Source organism: Rhinolophus sinicus, chromosome 3 (genome assembly GCF_057876585.1).
Source record: "Rhinolophus sinicus isolate RSI-liver-muscle chromosome 3, RSI-T2T, whole genome shotgun sequence".
NCBI lineage: Eukaryota > Metazoa > Chordata > Mammalia > Chiroptera > Rhinolophidae > Rhinolophus > Rhinolophus sinicus.
The window spans coordinates 193,181,729-193,207,429 of NC_142503.1; the positions used below are offsets into that span (position 1 = coordinate 193,181,729).

The window sequence follows — 25,701 nt, forward strand, 5'->3', positions numbered from 1 at the left end:
AAATCAATTGTATTTCTATACACTAACAGCAAGTGATTGGAAATTGAAGTTTTTCTTATAGTATTAAAATATGTAATACTTAGGGATCAATCTGATAAATGACATGTAAGATCTGTATACTGAAAACTATAGAACATTGCTGAGAGAAATAATATGAAAACTTAGTGAATGGAAAGATATATCATGTTTATGGGTCAGAACACTCTCTATTGTTAAGATATCTGTTCTTCCCATATCAGTCTATATGTTTAATGCAAAATAATCAAAATTCTAATAGGTTACTTTTTTTGGTAGGAAGTGACAAGTTAAATCTAAAATTCATATGAAAATACAAAGGACCAAAAATAGCTACAATAAATTTGAAAAAGAGAAATAAATTTGGAGGACTTTTATTACTGTGTTTCCCCAAAAATAAGACCTAACCGGAAAATAAGCCCTAGCATGATTTTTCAGGATGACATACCCTGAACATAAGCCCTAATGCGTCTTTTGGAGCAAAAATTAATATAAGACCTGCTCTTATTTTTGGGGAAACACAGTACCTGATTTTGAGACATAGTATCCAGCTACAGCAATTAAGACTGTGTGATACTGGTATACAGACAAATCAATGGGACATATATAGAGAAGAAAACCCTCTACATATATATATTGTCAATTGATTCCAACACAGGTGCAAAGGCATGTTAGTGTAGAGAGGATTGTCTTTTCAACAAATGGTGCTGGGTCAGTTGGGCAAAAAGGCCATACCTCGTACCATATACAAAAATGAACTCAAAACAGATGAGGAGCCAAAATGTTAAAAACTAAAATTGTGAAAACTGCTAGAAGAAAACATAAGAGAAAATCTTCATGACCTTGGGTTAGGTCAAGGTTTCTTACATATGACACTAAAAACATGAGCCAAAGAAGAAAAATGTGATATATTTGACCTCATGAAAATTTAAAGCTTCAACCCTGTTTCCTCGAAAATAAGACCTAGCCAGACAATCAGCTCTAATGTGTCTTTTGGAGCAAAAATTAATATAGTAAAATAAGACCTGATCTTATCATAAAATAAGACCGGGTCTTTATAATATAATATAATATAATATAATATAATATAATATAGTATAGTATAGTATAGTATAGTATAGTATAGTATAGTATAATATAATGCAATGCAATGCAATGCAATGCAATGCAATATAATATATAATGTAATATCAGGTCTTATTTTTGGGGAAACATGGAAAATGGAGAGAAGATTAGGCAGAAGACCTAATCAGAAGACACTGTTAAGAGAATGAAAAGACAAGTCACAGAATGGGAGGAAATGTTTGTAAATCATATGTCTGCTAAAGGACATGTATTCAGAATACATAAAGAACTCTCAAAACTCAATAATAAGAAAATAGATTTACGTTAGTATAGCATAGAGGATATAGTCAATAATATTGTAATAGCTATCTGCGGTGTCAGATGGGTACTAGACTTACTGGGAGGATCACCTCATAAGTTATCACCTCATAAGTGGTTAAGTCTAACCACTATGCTATACACCTGAAAGTAATATAATATTTATTGTCAACTGTAATTTAAAAATAAATAAATTTAATAAAAAACAGAAAAAACCCAATTTTTAAAAACAGGCAAAAATTTGGATACTTCACCAAAGATAACTTGTGGATGACCAATAAACATAAAAGATATTCAGCATGCTTAGTCATTAGATAAATGCAAACAAAGCTATACACCTATGAGACTATCTGTACTAAAAAAAAAAAAAAAATGACCATTACCTTTTCAGACATTTTTCAGTTTACTTCTGCCTAATTTTCTCTCTATTCTCTTTCTAGGGCTCCAATTTCACATACAGTAGACCTTTTCACGATATCTTCTCTCTTTTATCATCTTTTCCATCTTTTTTCCTTTGTAATTCATTCTGATTATTGATTTTGATTATATTTTTGTTGTCTAGAATTTCTGTTTAGCTCTTTAAAAAATCTGCCACATCCTTTTTTTTTATATCTTAGAATTTTCTGTTGAAATATTTAATTGTATCTTTTATCCTCTTGAACCAGGTACCAGATAACACCAATACCTAGAGCTCCTTTGAGTGTATTTCTGTTTTCTGTTGCTTCTGTTGGTTCTTATTCATATTATTTTATCTCTTCATGTGCCTGGATATTATTGATTCTATGTTTCATCTTATATTTGATAAATTATTTGTAGAAACAGTTTGAGGCCCAAGGTGATATCTTCCTCTAGAAAGGAATATGTTTTCTTCTGGTAGCCACTTAACTGCACTAGCAATAAAGTTTCATTTAATCCAGTTTTAGATATTGGATGATTTGAAGCTGGGCCGCTCTCCCTGCAAAGGTCAGTCTGCTTCAAGATTGCCCTTATCTGGCCTGTGCAAGGCTATCAAAAAAGTCACTTAAGCTCTTGACCTCTCTAGAGACTTTTCTAGAATCAGCTAATGGTCCCAGTGTAAAAACAGGCCCCAAATTACATGCTCACCTTTCTGGAATTCCATTATCTGTTAGGTCTTGGATGGGTAATTTTTCTAGAAATGGGTAATCTAGCATTGGTAATTTTTTGGTTTGGATGGGTAATCTTGTTTGTTTCCATATACCTTTATGTAGATGATTTTTATATTTTTTTCTAGCTTTTTAAATTTTCCCCATCAGGAGAACTGATTAGAATTACCTAGTTTGCCATACTGAAAGAGGATGTTCCCTTTCCTTTTTATTTTTCCTTTCTTGATTTAATATCAGAACAATATTAACCCAAAATGTTTCTGTCGTGCACCTACATACACCCCTTCACCACACTCTGTCATTACCCTTACTGCACACAGACTGATTGATTGTTTTCTAATGATGTGTTAGGAATAGTCCAGAACTTAAAATGAAATACTCTGCCAAAACACTCAGGATGGATCTCTTTATTTAAACTTTGAGTTCAACACCTTTGTTTTGTTGGAGTAAAATTTTGTTTACAGTAGCATATCTCCACTTTCCGCCTATGTTTTGTCTGTAGGCAGTCTCATCCACACCCAAGCCTTAAAATACCATCCATATCAGTTCTATTCCATATACATTCTCACTTATAGCAGACCTTTTCAGGGTATCAGATCTACAAATACAGTTCCCTGTTTTTGGTCTCTATTTGGATGCCTCAAAAGCACGTCAAAGTTAACAAGTCCAGAACTGAGCTTCTCGTATTTTCCTTGGACACCTCGGCTTCCTCCGGTGTCCCCTATCCTAATGGGTAACGTTGTTACCCATATGGTTTTCAAGCCAGGATTTGGGGAGCCATCCTTGATACCATCTGTTCTTTTATTGCTTGCTTATACAATCCTGCTTGTTTTATTTCTTAAATATTTCTTGAATCCACCCACCTCTGTCCCACCACACTGCCTGCACCCTAGTCCAAGCTACTCTGAGGGTTTGCCGAGACGAGTGTGATAGCTTCCTGAGTGAGCTCCCCTGCTGCCTCCCTCCATCGCACCCTGCCTCACCGCCTTCTGGTTCATTTTCCTCTTGATGATCGGCATGATACTTCAAAGCATTTAGGACTGCAGTCTGTACATTCTCTTGCTTCATGCATCTAAGGCCCTTCTGTCTGTTTCATTAGCCTCGGCTCCAGGCACACTGACCTCCTTTCAGTTCCTGAATCTGCCATACTCCTTCTTACTTCTCAGTGCAAATTCTTTTTTTCTTAAATCTTCTTGCTTTCCTGCCTCTTTATTCCAACCTTTGTCCAGTTATTTCTTTGTATTCACATGGGCTCATTGTTCCTTGTCGGTGACCCTCTCCTCAGAAGAGATCAGGCCACCCATTAGATGTTCTTATGCCACCTTGTACTTCTCATCCTGGTCTCTATTCACGGTTTTAATTACAGTATTAACAGGTACATTGCCAGTCCTGCTCATTGTTCAGTCTCCATCACCTAGTCTTGAATGTAACTGAGTAAATATTTGGTGACTGCTTGAGTGTATATAAGCAACAGGGGCCCCTCAACGGTAGGGAACCGTGTCTTTGATTTTTCTCCAGTTTCCCAGGATGCTTGGTATGATGCTGGTCCTTAATAAATAACTGTTAATGAAATTATATTATCAGAATTAGATTTTCATTGGGTTACTTTAGAGAGACTTTAGGATAGAAGGGAAAAGCAGTAACTGACTAGAAAGAAAGCCTTATTTCCACTTGCTTATAGAAATTTGCCATACTTTCCAGTGTTGCTTCCCCCCAGAAAACAGTTTATAATTTTTTCAAAAAATATTTAATTAAATATGGCTACAATGGATCATTTGAAATAATTACCGAGAGCCATTATGTCCAGTAAATAGATGTTTTGTTTGATAAGCACATCTTTCCTTTTTAACATTTAAATTGCTTATTTATATTTTAAGCCTAAATCACGAAATGACATGATTCTAATGTATTATATGTAAAAATGACTTAGCAGAGTAGTGCAGCTAAAAGTTCAATTTCATAACCATTGTCTTGAAATGTGTTTGTTTTGCTGTTGTCATGATTTTGCAAGGCAGGATCCTTCATTGTACATTTACATTTACAGTGGTCAGATGCTAGTTGTTACTAAGGGATTGGTATTGCCTTAATGGAAAGAGATCTTTGGGATATTTTTATGTGTACCTCCTCATGAACCTTGCTAATCACTGAAATACAGATTTAAAGAAGGGTAAAGCACATCTCTTTTGTTCCTGTTTATTGTCTCCGCTATATTTTCCCTCTCAGAGTTTGATTTTCAGCGCTCTCAACCCGTTCCCCACCCTTTATTGTAGTGGGGAATGTGGCAATCAGTCATAGGGAAAAGAATGGGGTGTCCTAGTTAATTGCTGAGGATGTCGTAGAGCTGGCATGTTCCGATTACTCATATTTAACTCAGTTTTAAAGTCTTTTATAAATATTATCATTTTATAGTGAAAAGAGCTGTTCACTGTTACTGTTAGTTGCTAAAAATCCACATTTTACAACCCTCAAAACTCCAGGTATTTTATGTCCTAGATCTTCAATATTTAAGTCCCTATTAATTTCAAAATATCAGTGATGTTATCTCTAAAAATATACAGAGATACTTCGTAAATTTAGGGCTTCCTTTACCTTTAACCAGCACCATTTATGGTAAATGTGTTTACCAGTTTTATTCAGTAAATTTAGTTTCCAAATGTCTGAATCCAAAGTATTTGCTCTTTTGGAATAAGCCAGTGATTTATTTAATGCTTCTCTATATCGTGTATTGCAAAGAGAAATCTCTTCTGGACGCATATAATGTGGGTTTATTGGAGACAGGGCAGTTTCCCTCACTGCAAGGGCTGTACTCCATCGTTTCACAAAATGCTTTCTTGCACCATTCATGCTAACTACAGAATGAATTTAAACACAGAAGTGTCTAGTACATTTTCCTTCCTCGAATGGGAATAGGTTTTTAAATTTGGAATTGTACCATTAACTCACTTATCAAATGTCTCATTACATTTTTGAGGAATTCAGGTTGGAATGCCAGCCATACAATAGTGTGTAAGAGGAAGGGTAACTGGCATTGAGGCATGCACTTAAGCAATAGAGGAATTTACTTTTCAGTGTCTTCCAAGGTCCATGAGGATGCACACTTATTTACCCAGAGAGTATGGATCTCACTATGTTTGTCCAGAAGGTGTGACTCTGTGGACGAGAATACTTAATGGTAAGTATCAGACTCTTATTGTGTTATGTTTCAGAAAAATATGTTTAGAAATCAGTTGAGTTTTAGCAGTGACAAAATCTCTTAGTCTGTGCTGGTTTCTTAACAGTGGACAGTCCCAGATGTTGAAATCAGCACAAGAGAAAAAACCAAATCCCGATAAGACTTGAGGATTTTTCGAAAATTAAATGCAAAATGGTTGGGGCAAATGCTGCGGGAATCAAGACTAAGTAATACAGTAAGAAGATATGAGGTTGGAGAGCTTCTCAAGTCCTTCTTTGCATAAAGTTTGCATACGTACAAAACCCAGGACAATAATGACTTTTTAAGAGGGGGCAGAATTACATCTCTTGGAACTTAAAACAGCAAACTCATGTGAACCCGGAATGTACGTTGTGGCCCTCACAATTTATTTTACTATTTCTTCACAAAGTACTTTCTGTTTCTAAATAAAAGCTGTGCTTCCGAAACCTGTAAGTGATGTATACTGGCCACATCAAATCTTTTAAAAGCATTTTCCAAATCCAGAATTGTTCATGTGGAACAAATGTTTGCTTTGGAAACAGTAAAACAAGGGGATATGGATGGGCTGATTTCAGAGACCAATTGCTGCTTCTGCTTTACGCTTATCATGTCTTCTCTTTTTCTGTGAGCCAAGAACTCTTAAGATACATAATTGACTATTGGTTGAAAAAACTTGTAATGTGTATGCGTGGGATAGAAAAGTTTAAAACAAAACAAACATAGTGTTTCTGGGCAGTAACCATCCCACGTAAGCATATGCCACAGTAAGCCACTGCCGTATCTCCCACCCTTCCACACAAAGGCTTAGGATGGAGTCATGTCTTAATAAATGATAAATGGACATGTGGAAATGTGAGAAAGAATTCATTGCTTAAATTTGATATCAGGTAGACAAGGGTTCTGCCTTAGAGTTGTCAGTTACTAGCTCATGGGCCTTTGGCAGAATATTTGAGGGCTCTGTTTCTTCTGCTGTAGAATGACATGTGTTACCCCTTAGCTCAATGGCTGGCAGCCCCCATGCTGAATCCAGGAGTCTGGGTACATGGTCTAAATCATGGTTAGAAGATGGCAGGAACATCTCCTTATTGCTATGATAGAAAGAGGATTGAGAATGCATTTCTATGTGATCCATTTTTGCTTTGCCTTGTGTCTAATTCTACCAAACCCTAATCTTTAGGACTCACCTGAAAATCTCTTGAAGCCACCTTTCAGGAGATGTGGAAAATGTGTATGAAGTGAGAAAATACCAAGAGCAGAAAGTTTAGGAGAAAGGGTGAGAGATATTCAGTCATCCAGCCATTGTACTGAATGCCTGCTGTGTGCTAGGAGTAGGGGATATAGTAGAGAACAAAACAGACAAAAAGTCTTGCAATCCTGAAGCTTATGTTCTAGATGTGGGAAATAGACCATAAACAAATGAACGTATTGGACGATGGAGGTAATGAGCCTGTAAAGGGGGTGGTGAGAGCTGGGGCAAGGGAGGGGCTTTCAGTCTACATTAGGGTTCTAGGGAGGGTTCATTGAAAATGTGGTATTTGAACAGAAGCTTGAAAGAATCGGGGAGCCAACCATGTGGAAATCTGGGAAAAGGGGGAATTGGGAACAGGTCTTGTAAGTCATTGAAATGAGTTTGACTTTTCCTTTGAGTAGGATATGAAGCCTTTGGAGAGTCTGGAGCAGAGGAATGACATGATCTGACTTGTAAAAACCTCTGGCTGTTGTATGGAGGGGCAGTGATGGAATCAGGGACTAGTTAACAGGTGATTGGAATAATTCAGGCAGGAAATGACGGTGGCGTGGACCAGGGTGGTAGTGATGGAGGCAGGAGTTAAGGATGGCCTCAGTTTTGGGGTGACAGCTGGAAGAGCAGAGTTATCATTTACTGTTTCCTGAGATGAAAAGTGGAGGAGGAACAGGTTTGAGGAAGAGATCATTTCAGGTGTGGACAAGATGAGATTCCTACTAGATAGCCCCGTGTAGAGAGGAGACAGTTGGATGTACAGTGGTCATTAACGCTCAATTTGTACAAGTTGGTAAGTCGTAAGTTCTGTTTAAATGATTTAAATTTCTAGGAAGACAGTATTATTATTCGCATTACATATATTAGGAAATGATGTAGAAAAGATTAATTTTCTTAAAATCACAGCTATGAAACTTTGTTTCATGGCTGTAAGTTCCACATTGTTCTATTAACCTTCTGTGTTACTTACAAAATAGGCATTCAAGGGAAAATTTCCTAATTGCCATAAATGATTAAATGAAGTAATACTTATAGTACCTTTACGTCATACACACACTCTCTCTTCTAGTATAGGTGATATTTTTGATGAGCTTTATATGAAAAGGTTTTTTTGTTTTTTTACTTTTCAGTGTGTTGAAAACTAATATTCTTGTGTAGGCTTTAACTTTGAATATACATTTCAAAATTTTTAAAAATGGTGAATGGAGATGGCTATGAAAATAATTAGTTTTAAAAAACATATTATATTTAAAAATTCCTTCTTTTAAAAGCAGTTTACTTCCTGGTAATTTATGTTCTTATCAGTTGTTTAAAGGGGAAAATTCATTTGCCCAATCTTCAGGGTATTTCTTTTTTATAGTAAAATGCATAATGTTTATTTTTTGAAGTAGAAATACAAATAATGAAAACACATGTGATTATCTGAGCTTTGATGTTGTTATACTAGGTATGATGGCAAACTGTGCGATACAAATTGCAAGATAGAAGTTGAAATCTATCAAAAATGCCTATTCTATTTAAAAGTTTATATACTTTTATAATTTTCATTCAGTAAACCAATGGAACATTATTTCATTTCATAAATTCCTAAGACGTTTAAACTTTATGTGGTGTAATGACTTATGTGGTCAGGGACAGATTAATATACTTTTCTTAACTAAAGTAGTAAGAGGAATTACATATTCTTAAAAGTTATACATAGTTATTTGTGGAATATGACTATGGTTGGTTTCTATGACCTTGGAGTTTTAAAAATTATAGCTTCTGATCTCTCATCTATGTAATAGCAAACTCTTCTGATTATACAGGAAGTCCTGCATGTTGCAGGAGTGGAAATGCAGTTAACGGCCGCGGTGTCATTTTTGACCATTCTACAGGAAGATTCAGTGTCAATTCATACTTACGCCCACTCCTTCCTCCAAGTCATTCTACTACATCTGGAACACAGGGATGCAGGTCAGCAGCCTGGAATGCTTAATTATATCCTTATTTATTGTTTATTGCATGTGGCCAGGATGTTCTTTGGCTCTTGTTAGCCTGCTGAGGATAACTGAATGAGGCCACGCTGCCCAAGCGTTGATCATTAGTGTGACTGAAAATAGCCGTGGTTATCTCCTTTCAAAATCCGCAAACTTCAGGATCCTTGAAAGCTGAAGACCCATTAGTTCATCTTATGATTTATACTTTCTTCTTAGATATATATTTTGTTTTGCAACATTTGTGTTTATATTATTGTGTGGCAAAAAATGCACAATTTGGGTTAAAGATATCCCCCCGCCCCGATATTATTTTTAAAGATACATGTTTTCTAGATGTTGGCTAAGATAAAAAATAGAGAAACTTCTTAAACTAGTAATGAAAGTAATGATTCTGTTTTATCATTAAATACCGTCATACCTATTAATGGCTGAGTTGAAACTGAATTTGTGAGACATTTCATTTGGCATGTTTTATCTGTGTCAATCAGGGGTCAGCAATGCATGGCTGGAAACTCTTCTGTTTGTGATAGAAGTGTTGCCCAAAGAAACCCTAAGACATGAGGTAATACTTTCTTTTTTTTTTAAATTAATCTGTAATGTATCATTGTGTATTCACCACCCAGAGTCATTTTTGTTTGTTTGTTTGTTTGTTTTGTAAATACTAATAAGTAAGTCACTCTAAGGCTTTGTTTTTTTTGGTTTTTGTTTTTGATAAAAATTGTATTTTAAAAAAGAATAAAGTTATTTCCCCTCTGAAAGCAATACAGGTTCACTATAGAAAATTTGAGTTATATAGAAAATAGTAAGAAGGAAAATCATGGTTCTGTGCTTAGCCACTTTTAACATTCTGATATATTTTCATTTCAGATTTTTTCCTATGTGTGGTTGTTGTTGGCCATATTAATCATCATATTGAATGTATATGTGGTTGTTTTACACTTAGCATTATTTTCCTGTTATTTTAAACTCATTTGGTAGTAGCTACAAAATACTTTACTTATTAGACTTTTAAGCCTGTTTTCAGTATTTTATTAAAAATAAGATATTAATGAACATCTCTGTAGAGCTTTCCCTGTTTTTCACATAATTTCCTTAATTATGGCTTCCAAAAAAGTGAAATTACTGGGTCAGAGGGCATTAATATCCTTCAGGGTGTTGACTAGCAATATGAAAATGCCTGTTTCCCTGGACTTTTATCAGCAATAGTGTTCCAATTTAATTCGATGGGCCAAAAATGGAATTACATTTTAACTGGAATTTTTAAAATTATGCTGTGAATATTATCTCATGTACTACATTTGTATCTGTTTTATTTATTATCTTGGAATTGTCTGATTATATCCTTTGATCACTATATGTGCTATTTATCTATCAGGGTTGCCAGTCCTTGGTTATATTTGTTGCAAATATTATTACCAATTTGTTGTGTGCTTTTTAATTTCCAGCATTGTTCAACATACCCTTCTCGGAAACTTTTAGTAAATTATGATTAGAGAATAGGAAAATTAGAAAGGAAATTTATTCTCTAATGAAATGATTTTTCATCCTGTGAGCATGATCCCGATATATATTTCTTTTCAAATATGTCCTGGTTGAAAAAAACAGTTATCTATCAGTATCCTCTGTGGAGTTCGTGAAGTGTCTTCGTCCTTTCTTTGCCCTCAGTTTATGGTCCTATCTCAATGCCAAAACACTTGCTTGAAAAATGGGAAGATTTACCCAGTTGTAAGGATGTTTGTATATTTGATGCCAAACATCTAGATGATGACATATATTTAAGTGTTGAACGTAATGTTGACATGTGTTACTTATATTTTTTGAAGAGGAATATATAGTAGAATGCAGTTTTTACTCTAGAATACCATGTGTTATTTAACATGTGATTTTTTAAGATTTTAAATATGCATTTTATTTTATTTCAAGTATTTTACTTGTAAATTATATTTATCATTGTGCATTCAGGAATTCTATTTACTTTGTTGAGAGGAGGAAAACCAGTTGACCCTTTTATTAGATTCATAGAATTTTAGAACTTGGGGGACTCTTACTACGACATCTTGTAATTTCCATTTTAAGTAGATGAGAAATCTTGGGATGAGAAATAGCAAGATGACCTGGGCGAATTAAAGAGCTGGGTTCAGACTCAGGATCTGATCCTCATAGTTCTTTACAGTCTATCATGCTGTTGAGTTTTTGAGTGCCCAGTGTGTACTTAATACAGTATTAGACTTGGGTTATTGTATTCAAATGACAGAATTGCTTAATAGAATCTATTTGAAGCTATAATCTCTAATGTTTTGCATCCCTTTAGGATAAATATAAAAATCTATATGGAATAAAAATAAATTTCAGGGTAGCTGGTAATTAATTTGCTTTTTTCTTTTGAAAATGTATATTTCACAATTAAACTTTATGTGTGTACAGATCATTCCAGACTTCGCCATAAGCTTTAATTCAATCTTTTTTGTTCCTGATGGTTTTTAATTTTGTAATTTATTACCATATATATAGATAATAGCCAAAAAAATGTATATACATTTTAAGAAAGGAAAAAACTCTTAAAATTGTAATACTCAATATATACTGGTAACAAAAGATGAATACAAGTCACGTTTGACTTCTGCAATTACAAGAGGTGCTCAAAGTGGTTACCTTTAGTGTAATTTTAATACAGTTTTTTCCTTTCTTAAAATGTGTATACTTTTTTTGGCACCCTCTGTGTGTGTGTGTGTGTGTGTGTGTGTGTGTGTGTGTGTACAGTAACCTAGAACACAAGCAAAGTGATCAAGTTTATGAGCAACTGTGCACCTCAAACTCTTACTCAGATTCTTTAAAACCATTTAGAACATTAAAATATTCTTTGAACAATATAGCTGACATTAGTGTCAAGAATATATAAAATTTTGTGAATTTGTTCTTTAAATCTTTCTCTTTAGATTTTGAACCCACTTGTTTCCAAGGCACAGCTTTCCCAAACAGTCCAGTCTCGTTTAGTTAGTTGTAAAATTTTAGGAAAATTGACCAACAAATTTGATGCCCATATGTGAGTATTTGGATTAACTTTTGTCTATTTTATTAAATTAAATTGATTTAAAAATGTATAATAACTGCGTGACTAACAGTTATATTAGATTTGTATTATTCCATACTGCATACAAATTTAGCTGTTTTAACTTTATAGAATCCTTAGAAGTCTGCTTATTCCGATGCATTTCTTCTTGATCTCATGGCTTTTCAAAATCAATAAGGTTAACTTTTCTTCCGTTTCCTATCTTAATCTCCCTGTCACATACCTAGTATAGTTTTGAGGATAAAATGGCATAGACTTCAAAAGTTGTAAAAATGACATAAAATTAGTTTTTCTGCTTTCTTCCATTATTGCTATGAATTCATTATTTTGAGTAACGCATTTTATTTTGAGATGAGAATGTTTATAATTTGTATGCTACTCTCTGCCCAGATGATAAATCCCAAAGGGAGAAATGAAATGGTGTGTAATTATGACAAGACTAAAATATAAAGTGGAAGAGTATTTTTGGTTGATGGTTGCTAGAATCAGATATTCCACTTGCCTACAGCTTTTTGTCTTAGCTAAGATGTTTAACTGCCAATCTAAAATTAACCATTACTTTAAAAAGACTCAGTCACATACATCATTTACAAGTAGTTGATGGTAACATCCAAATGTAATTACATTGTGTAAAAATACATTGTAAATTATAAAGCTTTATATTAAAGTATTAATATATTTATTACTAAGCTAACATTTTAAGGATAATTGTTTGAAAATATTAATTATTCTATTAATTATTATAAAACATTCATGTATTTGTGTGTTTCTTTCCTCCCCCTATAAGCATTAAAAGAGACATACTTCCCTTAGTCAAGTCGCTCTGTCAAGACGTAGAATATGAAGTTCGGTCTTGTATGTGTCGGCAATTAGCAAATATAGCTCAGGGCATCGGGTAAGTATACGTTCAATTTCTATGTCGTATTCTCATTTCTGGATTGCAAACAGGCATATCCTCTTCCTGTATTCCATGAAAACATGCCATTGAAAGGCTAAACTTCATATGATCTTAACAATGATCATAATAAGTACCTCCTAATGTGCCTGGATTAAGAGATACAAGTGGAGATGCTTCACACGGTGGTAGGCATTCAATTCATGTTCACTTCTTTTCTTCTCACCTTAAGTTACTCAGCTGTCATTCCAAATGCCTAGATCCAGGAAAGGAAAATGTCACGATATAAAATGTGTGCACTTGTACTTACTAGGAATCGATTCCCTAATTTTGATATCAGAACCAACTTTTTGTGATAGGTCTTCTACGTCTAAGCTGACTTGGGTTGTTGTGGGCCGTAATTCAGCTGTACTCAGATCTGTGTTCCTTCGTCAGGATCAGAACCTATTGGGAGAGTGTGCTGTTGTCTTTTTGTAGTCTACTTTTTTGTCACCTGATATTTGCCACTGTTAAAAATGGGCAGGTCATTGTGTGTTCACATCAGTGTTCTGAAAATTAATTCAGGATTATCATTTAAGGATTAATTTACAAAAGGAAAAGTAGAAAGAATCCACCTAGCTTATGTAAAGTGCTTAGGATAGTACCTGGCACATAGCAAATATTAGCTAAGTGTCTACTTCTATTATAATTTCATAAATTTTGACATAAACAACTAATTCCTTAGACTCATCTTGAAAATGGAATAACATAGGTAAAAAGGAAGCAAAATTTTATATGTGTTGTGGAACTCCAAGACTAACTTTATGCTTCTCGCAGTAGTACTTGAAGTTGTTTCCTGCAGCTTTGCCAATAATGCAGTTGATCATTAACTTTTTCAATTTCATTGGCAAAAGTAGAATTTCACTATTGTTTTGCAAATGTTTCATATTCAATAACTGTCTGTCTACTTGACTATATATATCTTGCTAAACTCTAAGTCCCTGGAAGACAGGATTGATTGTATCTTTTTCATTGTTACATCAGCCATATGTAATCTAGCGCTTACTTAAGGCAGTTGCTCATATATGTTCATTAAATGAATATATTTCTCTGAAAACTAATGAAGTTGAACAATGAGGCTGAATATATGGTTATTAGCCACTTGTCTTTCTTTTTTATGAAGTATATGGTCATTTGAGTTAAGGGGAAATAAGGCATCATGGCAGACCTACACATATAGGATGCAAATAGTTCCCTTTCTTTAGTTTCTCTTAGCAAATTGGATTATAGTGGAGTAATTTTTTTCAGGAAGTATGTGGATTGTATACTGCCTAAGTTAGTGTACTTATGAGAATATCTTTCTCTTGCTTTCAAGTGTAAATTCCACCCTGGCTTGGGCAGAATTCTAAGTTATATCCATTCTACTAAAATCCCTTGTGGCATTGAAGTATATGGAACAGAAGTCTGAGGACAGCCTGATCCTATTATCTTTGTAGAAATCCAATTTTATCAGCCTACATGCTAGTAATTACACCCTAACCCTCCATGGTGTCACAAGGGAGTAAGATATATGGTCGGGGATAATGACATGAACGAAATAGGCAGGCTTGCCCAGATGGCCAGGCAGGAATCCTGGGATCTGGTTGTGTGACATGAATCTATGCAGGGGCTGGCTCTGATTTGTTGTCATTTGATGGCAGCGGTCTGCTCCAGCGTAAGTGCTGTTGAAATGATCCTGAGTTCTGTGGTTGGCCAAAACAACAGCCCAGCACCAGCATCTCAAGAATCCTCATTTATTTGTGCCTTTTCCATTGGCCTGTTCCAAGGAGGCTGGGCCAGAAGACATACTGGACACTCAGTCATCTCCATCTCTCTTTTCACGGGATGAAGTTGCCTCTGGTGTCCTTACGCAGCCCTCCCCGACATGGTCCCCCTTCATCAACAGCCTTCCAATCTGATAAAAGAAAAAAAACATGGACAGAGGCAAGAGCCAACTATCAGCCCCATCATATCTGAATTCTACTATCTGCCTCAACAAAGATAATCACAAATCTGTTTTGCTATAGTTGCTTAAAATGAAAAACTATATTATAATTTGTATAACTATATTATAAACTAGCCATTTAGATCTCTGTAGGTAATAATGTTGTGCTGGGGAAACTAGAGTTGATTTAAGTAATTTTGCAGTTACTGTTAATGTCTCTTATGGTTATATCATGCTTTCTCAGCCAGACTGCAAGTTTCTGGAAAGCAGGAGCTATGTGTTTATTTTTCCTGTTTTCTATAGCATCTAACCCAGCAAGTGACTTGTTATTAGTAAGTTCTTGCTACAGATTTACTGATTTGCTTTATTTTCTTCCACTGCTTATTGTGCAGGACAGAACTTACAAAAAGCGTGGTGCTCCCTGAATTAATAGAACTCTCTAGGGATGAAAGCAGCAGTGTGCGGCTTGCAGCATTTGAAACTTTGGTTAATCTGCTTGACGTATTTGATACAGGTAAATCTTCATGTGGATGCATCTTTGCTTCTGAAAGCAGTGCTTTCCCTTAGGTTTTGTATCACTAATAAGGAGGAAAGATAGGTGCAGGACAGGGTTTCTTATGCTAAGTTTTATGATGAATGTTCAGTTTCGCTTCCTGTCTCTCTTTTTATGGCACTTTATCTTTTCGTGCCCTCTCTGTTGCCCCTTTTGCCCTCATAGCACCCCCAGTATTGCTACATATTCCGTACCTCTATCTTTTCTCTCATCAAAATTTAACTGACCTGTGTGTAGGACTAAAAATTTGGCTTGGTCATTAACCTTTAACTTGCTCAGCTAATTGACCCTAAGAAAGATCTTGATTAAAGCAATATTTAAATTAGTTTCCTCTCCTTAATATTTTAATGTTAGAAATCTCATGGCCCACAGGAGAAATTTGGGATGGGGAATTTGAGTGGGAATGGGTAAGGAGGCATTTTTTAGTATTGTGCAAATCAAATCACAAAGACAATCAGCTGTTCTGCTCAGTACATGACTAGACTCTTGACTGATGCTGGACTTTGGTTTATCAGTAAGCATTAACCATTTTGATAGGATGGAATTCAGAGGGGTAAATGTCAAGTACTTGGGTGCAAAACGCTATTGTATAATTGCAGGATCAGAGTTGCTTGGGTTAACAACATTTTATCTGAACTGGGAGAGCCGTTTAAGGATTATTGCAATGTAGACAATTATGTATGAAGTTACACAACAGTCATTTAGGCTATAGGATGAGTCTATAGGAGTAAAGGAGGATAGGCCATAGGAGTAAAAACTGCAATGCACAATGAATGGCCGACGGACTGAATGAATCTACTTGTCCTAATAATGAGGCACCCCCAGGCATCCAAACTAGAGACTGGACATCATCTTTGATCTCTTCCCCTTCTCTGCTCCACACTTGGTTGTCACCAATTTGGGCCTAACCTGTGTTCATGGCTTTATTTCCTGCCATTCTTTCCTACTTCTCTGGTATCTGGTGATCCAGCCACACTTGCCACTATGTTGGCATTCCAAATTCTTTCACGCCTTTAGCCTTTCTACATACCCTTTGTCTCCCTATGTTTTTCCTCTTCCCTGTGTTTTTCTCCTAGCCGGCTTCTCTTTCTTCAGTGCCCAGATCAAATACGTTTTCCTCTCTGATGTCTTTCCAAATCCCTTATACTAGGGATTGGCAAACTATGGCCCATTGGCCAAATCCTGCTGCCAGCGGGTTTTGTCAGTGAAGCTGATTGGAATATAGCCATGCCCACTTGTTTCTGTATTGTCTGTAGCTATTTCTGTACTACACTGACAGCGTTGAGTGGTTTGGACAGAGAGACTGCAGAATCTAGAACGTTTACAAAAAAGGTGTGCAGACCCCTACCTTAGACCAGCTATGAAAATGTGATCACTGTCACATTGTCTGGTGATATTTTTTGTGTTTGGCTTCTTTGCTGGTGTGAGTTTCTCAAGTTCAAAGGTCATTTATTCATCTTTCTACTTCTATTTAATATGATTGTTTTATAGAAATTTAACAAATGTTTATTAAATTAATGCCATTTAGTTAAGACAGTAGATGTGGTACTGAAATGTGATGATAGTAACAGTAATAATAATACTAATAAGCACTTAGTGTTTTCACATCCTTAATAAAGTAGTAATTTATTTCTGGAAGAATAGGAGAATTATGGAAAATGCAGAGAGTATTTAGAATCAAGACTTAAATATTACTAATCTATCAGAAACTTCTGACTTAAGCATACATACTAAAAAAAATCAACTTTTTAAAGAAGATTCATTTAAAAAATAAAAGTGAAGAAATTTACTATACAGAACATATCACCAGTTAACTTAATTTCAATCAGAAAGCTGCAGCATGGTATGAGATGTATGCAAAAGAGAGTCAGAAAGATTTTCTGTGTCTGCTTCTCATCTGTTGATATAGTGGTATTAGAATTCTTTTAGTTATTCAGACTCAAAACTGTAGTCACCTTAGCTTTTCAATTTGTAATCACTATATTCTATTCCCTATGGCCCACAGTATAGGGTTCAAACCCCTAAGCCCGGCATTAAAGTTTTTGATAATTTAAGCTCTCTTCTGATTTCTTCTTCACCACATACCTCCATCATGACTAATTTTCAGATATTTCCTATTACTACGTGGCTAACATGGTAATCTTTCTTTCTGGAATTTGTGTATATGTATTAATTTCCAAGTGTGCAGTGTGGGCAATGGATCTAAAGTATGTTTTATTTTGTTTTGTTTTCCAGATGACAGAAGTCAAACTATACTTCCCTTAGTGAAATCATTTTGTGAAAAATCTTTCAAAGCAGATGAATCAATTCTCATTTCGTTATCGTTTCATTTAGGAAAACTGTGCCATGGACTATACGGTATGATGCATCCTAAGAAATTCAAGATTATAGATATTTTTTTCCTTTTTCTTCCACCTCAGCCATTAAACTTCAGCTCTTCAGTTGTAAAATCTATCCTTTAAGTGTGTAAAATCTTAAGCGGTCTTAGAATTTTGATAGCATAATTTAGAACACATTTAGGAATGACTTTTTCGCTACTAGAACTTATTTGAAAAACAATGACGGAGTGAACTAGGTATAGCTCTTTAAATTTCTGAATATTTTATATTTATGTAAAAGTTGCTATATGATAATAGATGCTCAGGTATATTAACTATTGGTGCATAGTAAGTATACTGTTATTAACCATTTGTTGAATAATTAACATATCATGTGAAAAGTTCAGCTTAGAATGTAGAATAATACCCATAACTCTTGGCATTTTGAACATATTACTCAGCTCTTAGCTTAGTGTAATAATGTAAGCATCAATTAATTATAACCATCTACCATAGTAAAACATCTTTTAATGTGGATTGTAGACTTTTAATGGGCGGTTGAAAAAATGTATTGCAATATATAATGAGTTCCTAGGTCCCTAAGGTAGTTAATGAATGTGGAACCAGTCCATTGATCAAAATATTTTGAGTTTACTTTGCCATCTTTCAGATTCAAGTTTTTAAGCTCCTCTGCAGACACATATACATGTCTTTTCTGCAGGCAAGTTTTGAATATTTACCATAATTTTAGTATTATAGTGACTTGTTAGTGGTCTACAGTATGATCTATGCTGTAGAAATTAATGCAGGCATAATTCCTGCATTGCATAGTTTATACTACTAAAATTAAAATATTATTAAAATTAACATAAAGTGAAACAGTAGACCCATTGGATTTCTTCATAATTGTTACTCTTTCCTCCTTTTTGCTTTTATTTATGATCGCTAACCATTTATTTAAATATTTGGTTCCAATTACGTTTTTATTGTACTTTTCTCTTTTTAATTTTTGTTTTCAATTAAGGTGTTGAGCAAAGGTTTTACTTTGTTTTAGGAATTTTTACTCCAGATCAGCACTTGAGATTTTTGGAGTTTTATAAGAAACTTTGTACATTGGGTTTGCAACAAGAAAATGGACACAGTGAAAACCAGTTTCCTTCCCAGATTCTAGAGCAGGAGAAGAAATATATTTCAGTGAGGAAGAACTGTGCTTATAACTTTCCGGTAATAAATTATGTATTTGTGTTGACTAAGCATTTTGATTATTACTTAAAATTATGTAAATAGATAGCATTAAAGAATATTGCCATTTTTGATACTTGGTGCTTAGCAATATGTCTGGTATATACAGTAGGTACCAAGTAAATACTGGTGTCATTTATATTTACCTCTATGTGCAAATTAGAATTATATGCATGCATTTGGATCCTCCAGATATGATTTCTACCTAAATTATGACTCAGAGGACATGATTTCAATTTAAGTGAAATGGTCATAGTAGTAGGTATTGATCCATGTTTTTCTCTCCTTTCCACTCATCTTCTCCCTTCCACCTCCACCAGGCCATGATTGTTTTTGTTGATCCTAAAAACTTCCACATGGAACTCTATTCTACATTCTTCTGCCTTTGTCATGACCCTGAAGTACCAGTCAGATACACTATTGCTATTTGCTTTTATGAAGTAAGTCTGAAGAAGTCATACCACTTTACGTTTGTTGTTAATTCTGTGTACACTAGATAATTTTTGGATATTCTGTACACTTCTGTTTACAGATATGTTATAAAATATAGGTTCCATATCTCTTTCATATTCTAGTCCTAAATCTTATTTTAAAATTCTCATATTTTTTTAGAATGTTTACAGAATTCATTCACATAAATATTATATTTTTATCATTTATTAATCCACTCATTCAATATATTGATACTAAGTGCTTACCTTAAGCTGACATTGTGGTGTAAATGTGGGTGCTGCAGATTTGGAAGTAAAATCAGTTTTTATATGCTTTATAATATTTATATTTAAGTTTGTACCTAAGCTTACGAACTTGAGAACAAGTGGAAAATTGAGAGATTGGTTATTTAAATTTATTGTTTTTACTACAAATGTATCATATTTTTGAGCATAGCTTTTAGATTCAATTATTATAACAACTCTCCATAATGTAAACGCAAAAGTGAGTTGAAACTTTTATGATGGATTTAATTAGCTTTTTAACCCTTGAGGCTGAAATTTGGGGCATGTTTCTTGAATGATCGCAGTAAGTATGTACATGCTTATAATTGCGGTAAAACATGTATAAACTATAACTTGTCCACTTCAAAAATGTCACATAAAAGTCTCTTTACGATTGGCATAATAAAATATTTCCTTTCTTTGTAAGAGGTATAAAAATTTTGTTATCTTCAACGAGAGTTTTTCCTCCCCTGCCTTGCACTGTAGTCCTATGTCAAAGAATTGTTAGATTGACTGAAAGTGCGTAAGGTATCCATAGCATCGTTATAAATGTTACTTACGATTCTGTCAGCTGTTGAGTGATAGTCTTTGCTTCTTTTGAATAACATTTTTTTCTGGTATGAATGAAATAGATGTTCATTGTGCAGCGCCTAGGAAAGATTTCCTTTAAATGGTATAATTAATTAACATAATTCCAGCATTGCACAGTTAAATCATTTTGAAAATATATGTATAGAAATCTGTTTTTGGAGGAGGAGAGAAGGCAGAGGGCACTGGCCAGCCGAGTGATAGGAATGAGTGGAAATCATGGATCTAGTTATTTGCTGGATGACTAGTTTCCTTATTCTCACAATCATACCATGTACGTAGGCTAATAATGATACTCAACCCCGGTCTACACTGGTGGATTTAAACTTTCCTAACAGTGTTATTGTTAGGTTCTGATAATTACTTTAGTATGTTCTGACTTTATTCTTGTTTATTGTTTTGAAAATATTTCCAACAGGTTAAAAGCAACCCTGTAGATCAAAGGTTTTAAAACATTTTCTTTAGTAGGAACCCTTTTTTCAAACAAACCTTTACTCAGAAGCCCAATATGTAAATAAATAAATACATAAATAAAGGTGAAGTGGAAACTGGTGAATCTACTGTTGTGTTTTCCTGGAGGGGAAAAAAATACTTTCACAAAGGAGCTGGATTAGTCTAGACTCCCCCAGCTCCTCTCAGGCTGAAGTCTTTGATGGAAAAGCTTTCAGTGTTTCGCTTGTTTAGGTGTTCTCTCCATCACCATGTCACTTAGGCCTTCAGTAGAATTTGCCTCTTTGGGAAGCTCTGAACCTGGATACTGCTTGTGAGCCTGGGATATCCTGTCAGACCCTGATGGCTGCTCTAAGACTTCCCAGCATAAACTAGAGGCATCCATGGCCGCATTATTGCTTGTGGTATCAATGTTATGACTGATAAGTTCATTTTTCTGCACTTTCCACCCCTGTGTGTTCATTCCCCACTCTCATATGTCATATACTCCAGTGTGTTATGAAGCAGACTAAAAAGCAGATTATGTATGCAATTAATTTTTCTAGAAATCTAATTTTAGATTTATGTTGTAACCTAATTTCATTTTAGAAGAAGTATCTAACAGGGATGTATTTTTTAAATTATTATTATAACCTTTATATGTCTAGTAGTCTCAAATCTGAGAGACTTTATTGCTACATTTTAGGTGTCTAAACTTCTGAATTCTGGAGTATATTTAATACATAAAGAACTAATAACATTATTACAAGACGAATCACTGGAGGTAATATCTTCTTACTCTTTGACTTTTACTTCTTTTTTTGTTAAGTCTGACTATATAAATGCCTTTTTCCCTTCTACTTCTTGGGAATTGAATGAACACTTTCAGCGGACTAGCCCTAGAAGTTTCAAGTCAATGTATCACTGTATCATAGACTGGAAATTGGGAAGATCTTCAAAAAATATTAGGTTTTAAAATATATTCAGCTTTAAAAAATATATGTGTGTATATTTGTTTGTTAAGGACAATTTTGGAAATACCAAAAAGTAGACAGACAAGAGTGCCTTTAGTTCTAATCACTGTTACTATGTTATCTTTTTTTCATTTTTTCTATATAAATGTTTTTATTTTACACAATTGTAATCATATGATATGTCACATTTTATATCTTTTTTTCTCATTATTTGGGGAGTATACTTGTGAAAGATTTGAAATACTTTATCTTGATGCTATATTTAGTATATCTTAAATGACTATTAGTTTGCTAATGTGCAGCTCATCAACATTAGTCATGAGTGAGGGTGTTGTCTGACTTAAACTCTGCTTTTCAAAAGGTGTTGAGAATGTTAGTTGTGTAGAAGTAGCTGTTTCAGATGGAGACTATTTGAACAATATCAAGAGGCAGATATAATAATCTCTTTTGATAGTTTGCGAGTTTGATAGTGATAGGTGTTCTGATCAAGGCAGTTGATCATGTTTCTAAGACCCTCCAGCAAGAAGATACAAGAAAAGTAAGAAACTAGACACCTCCAAAATGTTGTTTGGTAAATAACACTATTTCTATGTAGTAATTGACATGTGACATTAACTAGTCTGGCAAAACCGTAGTAATCACTGTAAGAGTAATCAATATCTCTGTTAAAAGGTACTAGATGCTCTTATAGATCATCTTCCAGAAATCCTGGAACTCATGTCTGCTGGTGGAGAAAGCAGTGCCCAAGAAAATAAGGTAAATCCCATGTATCAAAACGTCTCTGAACATTGTATTACCTTACACTACAGCGTTGTTGGTGAGGAATCAATAAAAAGGTGTATGGGAAGCATTTAAAATAGTGCTTGCTACATAGCAGGTACTCAGTAAATGTCTGTTGGAGTTTGAACAGCTTGAATTTCCTCCTCAATTCTTATATTATCATGATTCTTATTTATTGTCCTTGGAGTTGACATTCATATTTCCAGTTTTTGTTCACATTAATTACAATTCCAAGAATAGCAACTGGTGAACAAAAGGATAGGAATTTAGAAGGTCAAATTTGCTGACAGTGAAATTTAATAAATTTTACTTTAATTAGAAGCGTTGTGAGTCCCAATCGCTATTTCAAAATTTTGTTTCCAGTAGTTATAAATTTTACTTATGGATTTTAAAAAAGTATTTGATGTAATCAGATTATGATCTCCCTGTGACAGCTGAGGTGATACCCGAGTTCTGAAATGAATGAGAGCATCTCCTCCCCAGTGTGTTGTTAGCTGACTAATTTGACTGAAGGCTGCAGTTGATTTATTTGTCACCGCTTCTTTTGGTGTGTTTTCTTTCTCAGTTTTCATCTCTGCCTGACTTGATTCCGGCACTCACAGCCGCGGAACAGCGAGCTGCCGCCTCTCTGAAGTGGAGAACTCATGAGAAGCTACTACAGAAATATGCCTGTCTGCCTCATGTCATATCAAGTGACCAGATTTATTACCGTTTCTTACAAAGAATGTTCACAATCATGATGACAAATGTGAGTCCAATACCTTTTATCTTCTTTCTTTGAACTTGCACCTGATTTTGGAATTGCTGCCAAATTTTTACAGTCTTGAAATAGTACAACAAACTCAGTTCACTGCATTGTGCCTGGAAGGACGTTATCTTGCCAGGTCCCTGAGGAGGGAACTCAGGTTTCCCTTAGCTTCTCCACTAGTTCTCCCTTTGATCATCTTCTACCCAGCTGGAGAAAGGAATGAACAGGTGGTACTTTCACTTCCCCTGTGTTTCTGTACTGCCAGGGAGAGTGTAAATAGACTCCCTTCAAACTTGACGCACTTCTTCTCCGGGGGAAGGTTGACAGGAGCCTGTGATCTCGACTGCGAAGTGTGCCTTCTGCTCTTACATATGCTCTTACGTGTCATGGCCTCAGTGCCTGCCTCAGCCCTGCCATTTTGCCACAGCCTCCCGCAAGCCCCTTAATGTTACTTTGGTTACTTTTAAAAAATAATCCCTAAAGAGGGGCTATGTAACAGATAAAGTTTATACCAAAAACATGGATGCCCTACTAAGGATCATTTTAAAGTCAGAATCAAAAGCAGGGGGAAAAAAGAGTTATGCTCAAACTTCCCATAAGTAAGTTGTCTGCCTTTTTCACAAGAATTTCCAGAGAGGATTATTTAACCCACAGTTTACTGTACACTTAGTGTGACATCCTATTACCAGTTTTTGAAGTAAAACAATTTCCATATAATGTGTACATTTTAGAAACCATTAAAAAAGTACTTCAAAGTCTCATTGTTCTCAATAAAAGGGAGGTAATGAAACCTAGCCGCCGTTTCAAAACCCAAATCAGTTTTAGCTTTAAAGCTTAAAAAGAGAAAACAAGTGACAGTACTGGTATCATTTACAACTTAGATAGAAAAAGCACAGGCATGCATTTCATGAACTAACACTTCTACAAGCTTATTTCACGTGTCAAAGTAAAGCCTAGAGGATGAAGGTTACCTTATAGACACAATAATCTTAACAAGTGGTTTTGACGACAGTAGCGTCCCCATCAGAGGACAGTGCGTGAGTCCTCTGTGATTCCTGTGTGATTCCACATAGACATTTCACACAAAATTGAGCAGAATTTATTAATTATTTTATTCAGAAATTACTTATTTGAATGCCTGCTATGTGTCAGGTACTGTTCTAAGACGTAAGGCTGCAGGAGTGAACAGGACAGAATGCTGCTTTGATGGAACTTGCATTTTAAAGTGGTGGTGGTGTGGGGAATGATAGATAATAAAGTAAGTAAGTGTAGTAACAGGTGTCGATAAATGCTATGCAGTTGATCTTAATTGTTTGTATCAGCCGATTTACTTAGTAGGCCTGTTTGTGTTTAGAAACTAAGAATGATAATTATTCCACATTTTTAGCTTCTCTTATTGGAAAGAAAAATGATTTACAACGTAAGAGTGTGAACAAAATACTTTTAAGCCCAAGAGATCTGTTTTTCTGTTTTCTTTTGCAAGGAGGTAACTCCACACTTAAAAGGAGATACATGATTATAGAGCACACTATCCGTGATGAAAGAAGACACATGTATTTGGTTCCGTTTTCTCTGGAGAAAAGCTTATGTTTTCAGTTCCTTATCTAATGGTCATAATATTCATTCTTTCATTCATTTAACAAAATTTATTGAACACTTACGACATGCCAAGCAGTGTTCTGGATGCTAGGAATACAATAGTGAATGAAAGAGACAAAGGGCCTATTCACGTAAAACCTTACACTCTTTTGGAGATAGGCAGTAAACCAACATGTACACATAGCACGTCAGGGCTGGAAAGTACAGTGGAGAACTGTAAAGCAGGGCAGAGGGGAAGAAAGTAATTGCGGGCAGAAGGATGCTGTTGTGGATGTGGTGGTCTGGAAAAAGTCCTCTCTGATCAAGTGTGCTTCATGCAGAGGCTGGAACAAAATAAGAGAGTGACCACGTGGATGCCCAAAGGGCGAGTGGGCCACACAAAGGGAACAGTGAACGCAACTGTGTGATACAGGGACGCTTGGCTGTGTGAGGAGCAGCTAGGTCATGGTGGCGAGTGGTGCGGAGAGAGGAGGCTTGGAGGCCATGACGTGGAATCCAGATTGTGTTCTCTGTTGCAAGGGAAAGCTTAGGAAGGTTTTGAGTAGAGGAATGACATAAGCTAACCTTTTTCCTCCTTTTGTTATGAAAAAGTTTTAAAGATACAGAAAGGCTGAGAAAATATTACGATGAACCCTCATATGACCATCACCTAGGTTTAACTATTGTTAACATTTTGTCCTACAGATGCTCCTCGACTTACGATGGGGTTACATCCCAATCCATAAGTTGGATGCATTTAATACACCTAACCTACCAAGTATCGTAGCTTAGCCTCACCTATTTTAACCGTGCTAAGAACACAGATGTTAGCCTACAGTTGGGCAAAATCATCTAATGCAAAGCCTATTTTACAATAAAGTGTTGAATATCTTACAATTTACTATGTGTATTG

The 25,701-nt window shown here is 35.1% G+C and overlaps 1 protein-coding gene across 8 annotated transcripts in view; it reads left to right on the forward strand.

The window, feature by feature from the left end:
• The window catches only part of PPP4R4 (protein phosphatase 4 regulatory subunit 4), a 102,420-nt gene that overhangs the window by 51,488 nt on the left and 25,231 nt on the right, over nt 1-25,701 (forward strand). For 6 of the 8 annotated variants that reach the window (XM_074326992.2, XM_088797459.1, XM_088797460.1 and 3 more), the window contains 11 exons: nt 8,764-8,911; nt 9,423-9,496; nt 11,871-11,977; nt 12,792-12,899; nt 15,255-15,376; nt 17,651-17,773; nt 18,788-18,957; nt 19,296-19,415; nt 21,415-21,492; nt 22,355-22,438; nt 23,028-23,210. In XM_074326992.2, the coding sequence (XP_074183093.1) occupies nt 8,764-8,911; nt 9,423-9,496; nt 11,871-11,977; nt 12,792-12,899; nt 15,255-15,376; nt 17,651-17,773; nt 18,788-18,957; nt 19,296-19,415; nt 21,415-21,492; nt 22,355-22,438; nt 23,028-23,210 (1,317 nt within the window). Of the gene's footprint in view, nt 1-5,591; nt 5,695-8,763; nt 8,912-9,422; nt 9,497-11,870; nt 11,978-12,791; nt 12,900-15,254; nt 15,377-17,650; nt 17,774-18,787; nt 18,958-19,295; nt 19,416-21,414; nt 21,493-22,354; nt 22,439-23,027; nt 23,211-25,701 lie in introns of all 8 variants that reach the window. The other 2 variants (XM_088797462.1, XM_088797461.1) reach the window with 2 other exon arrangements.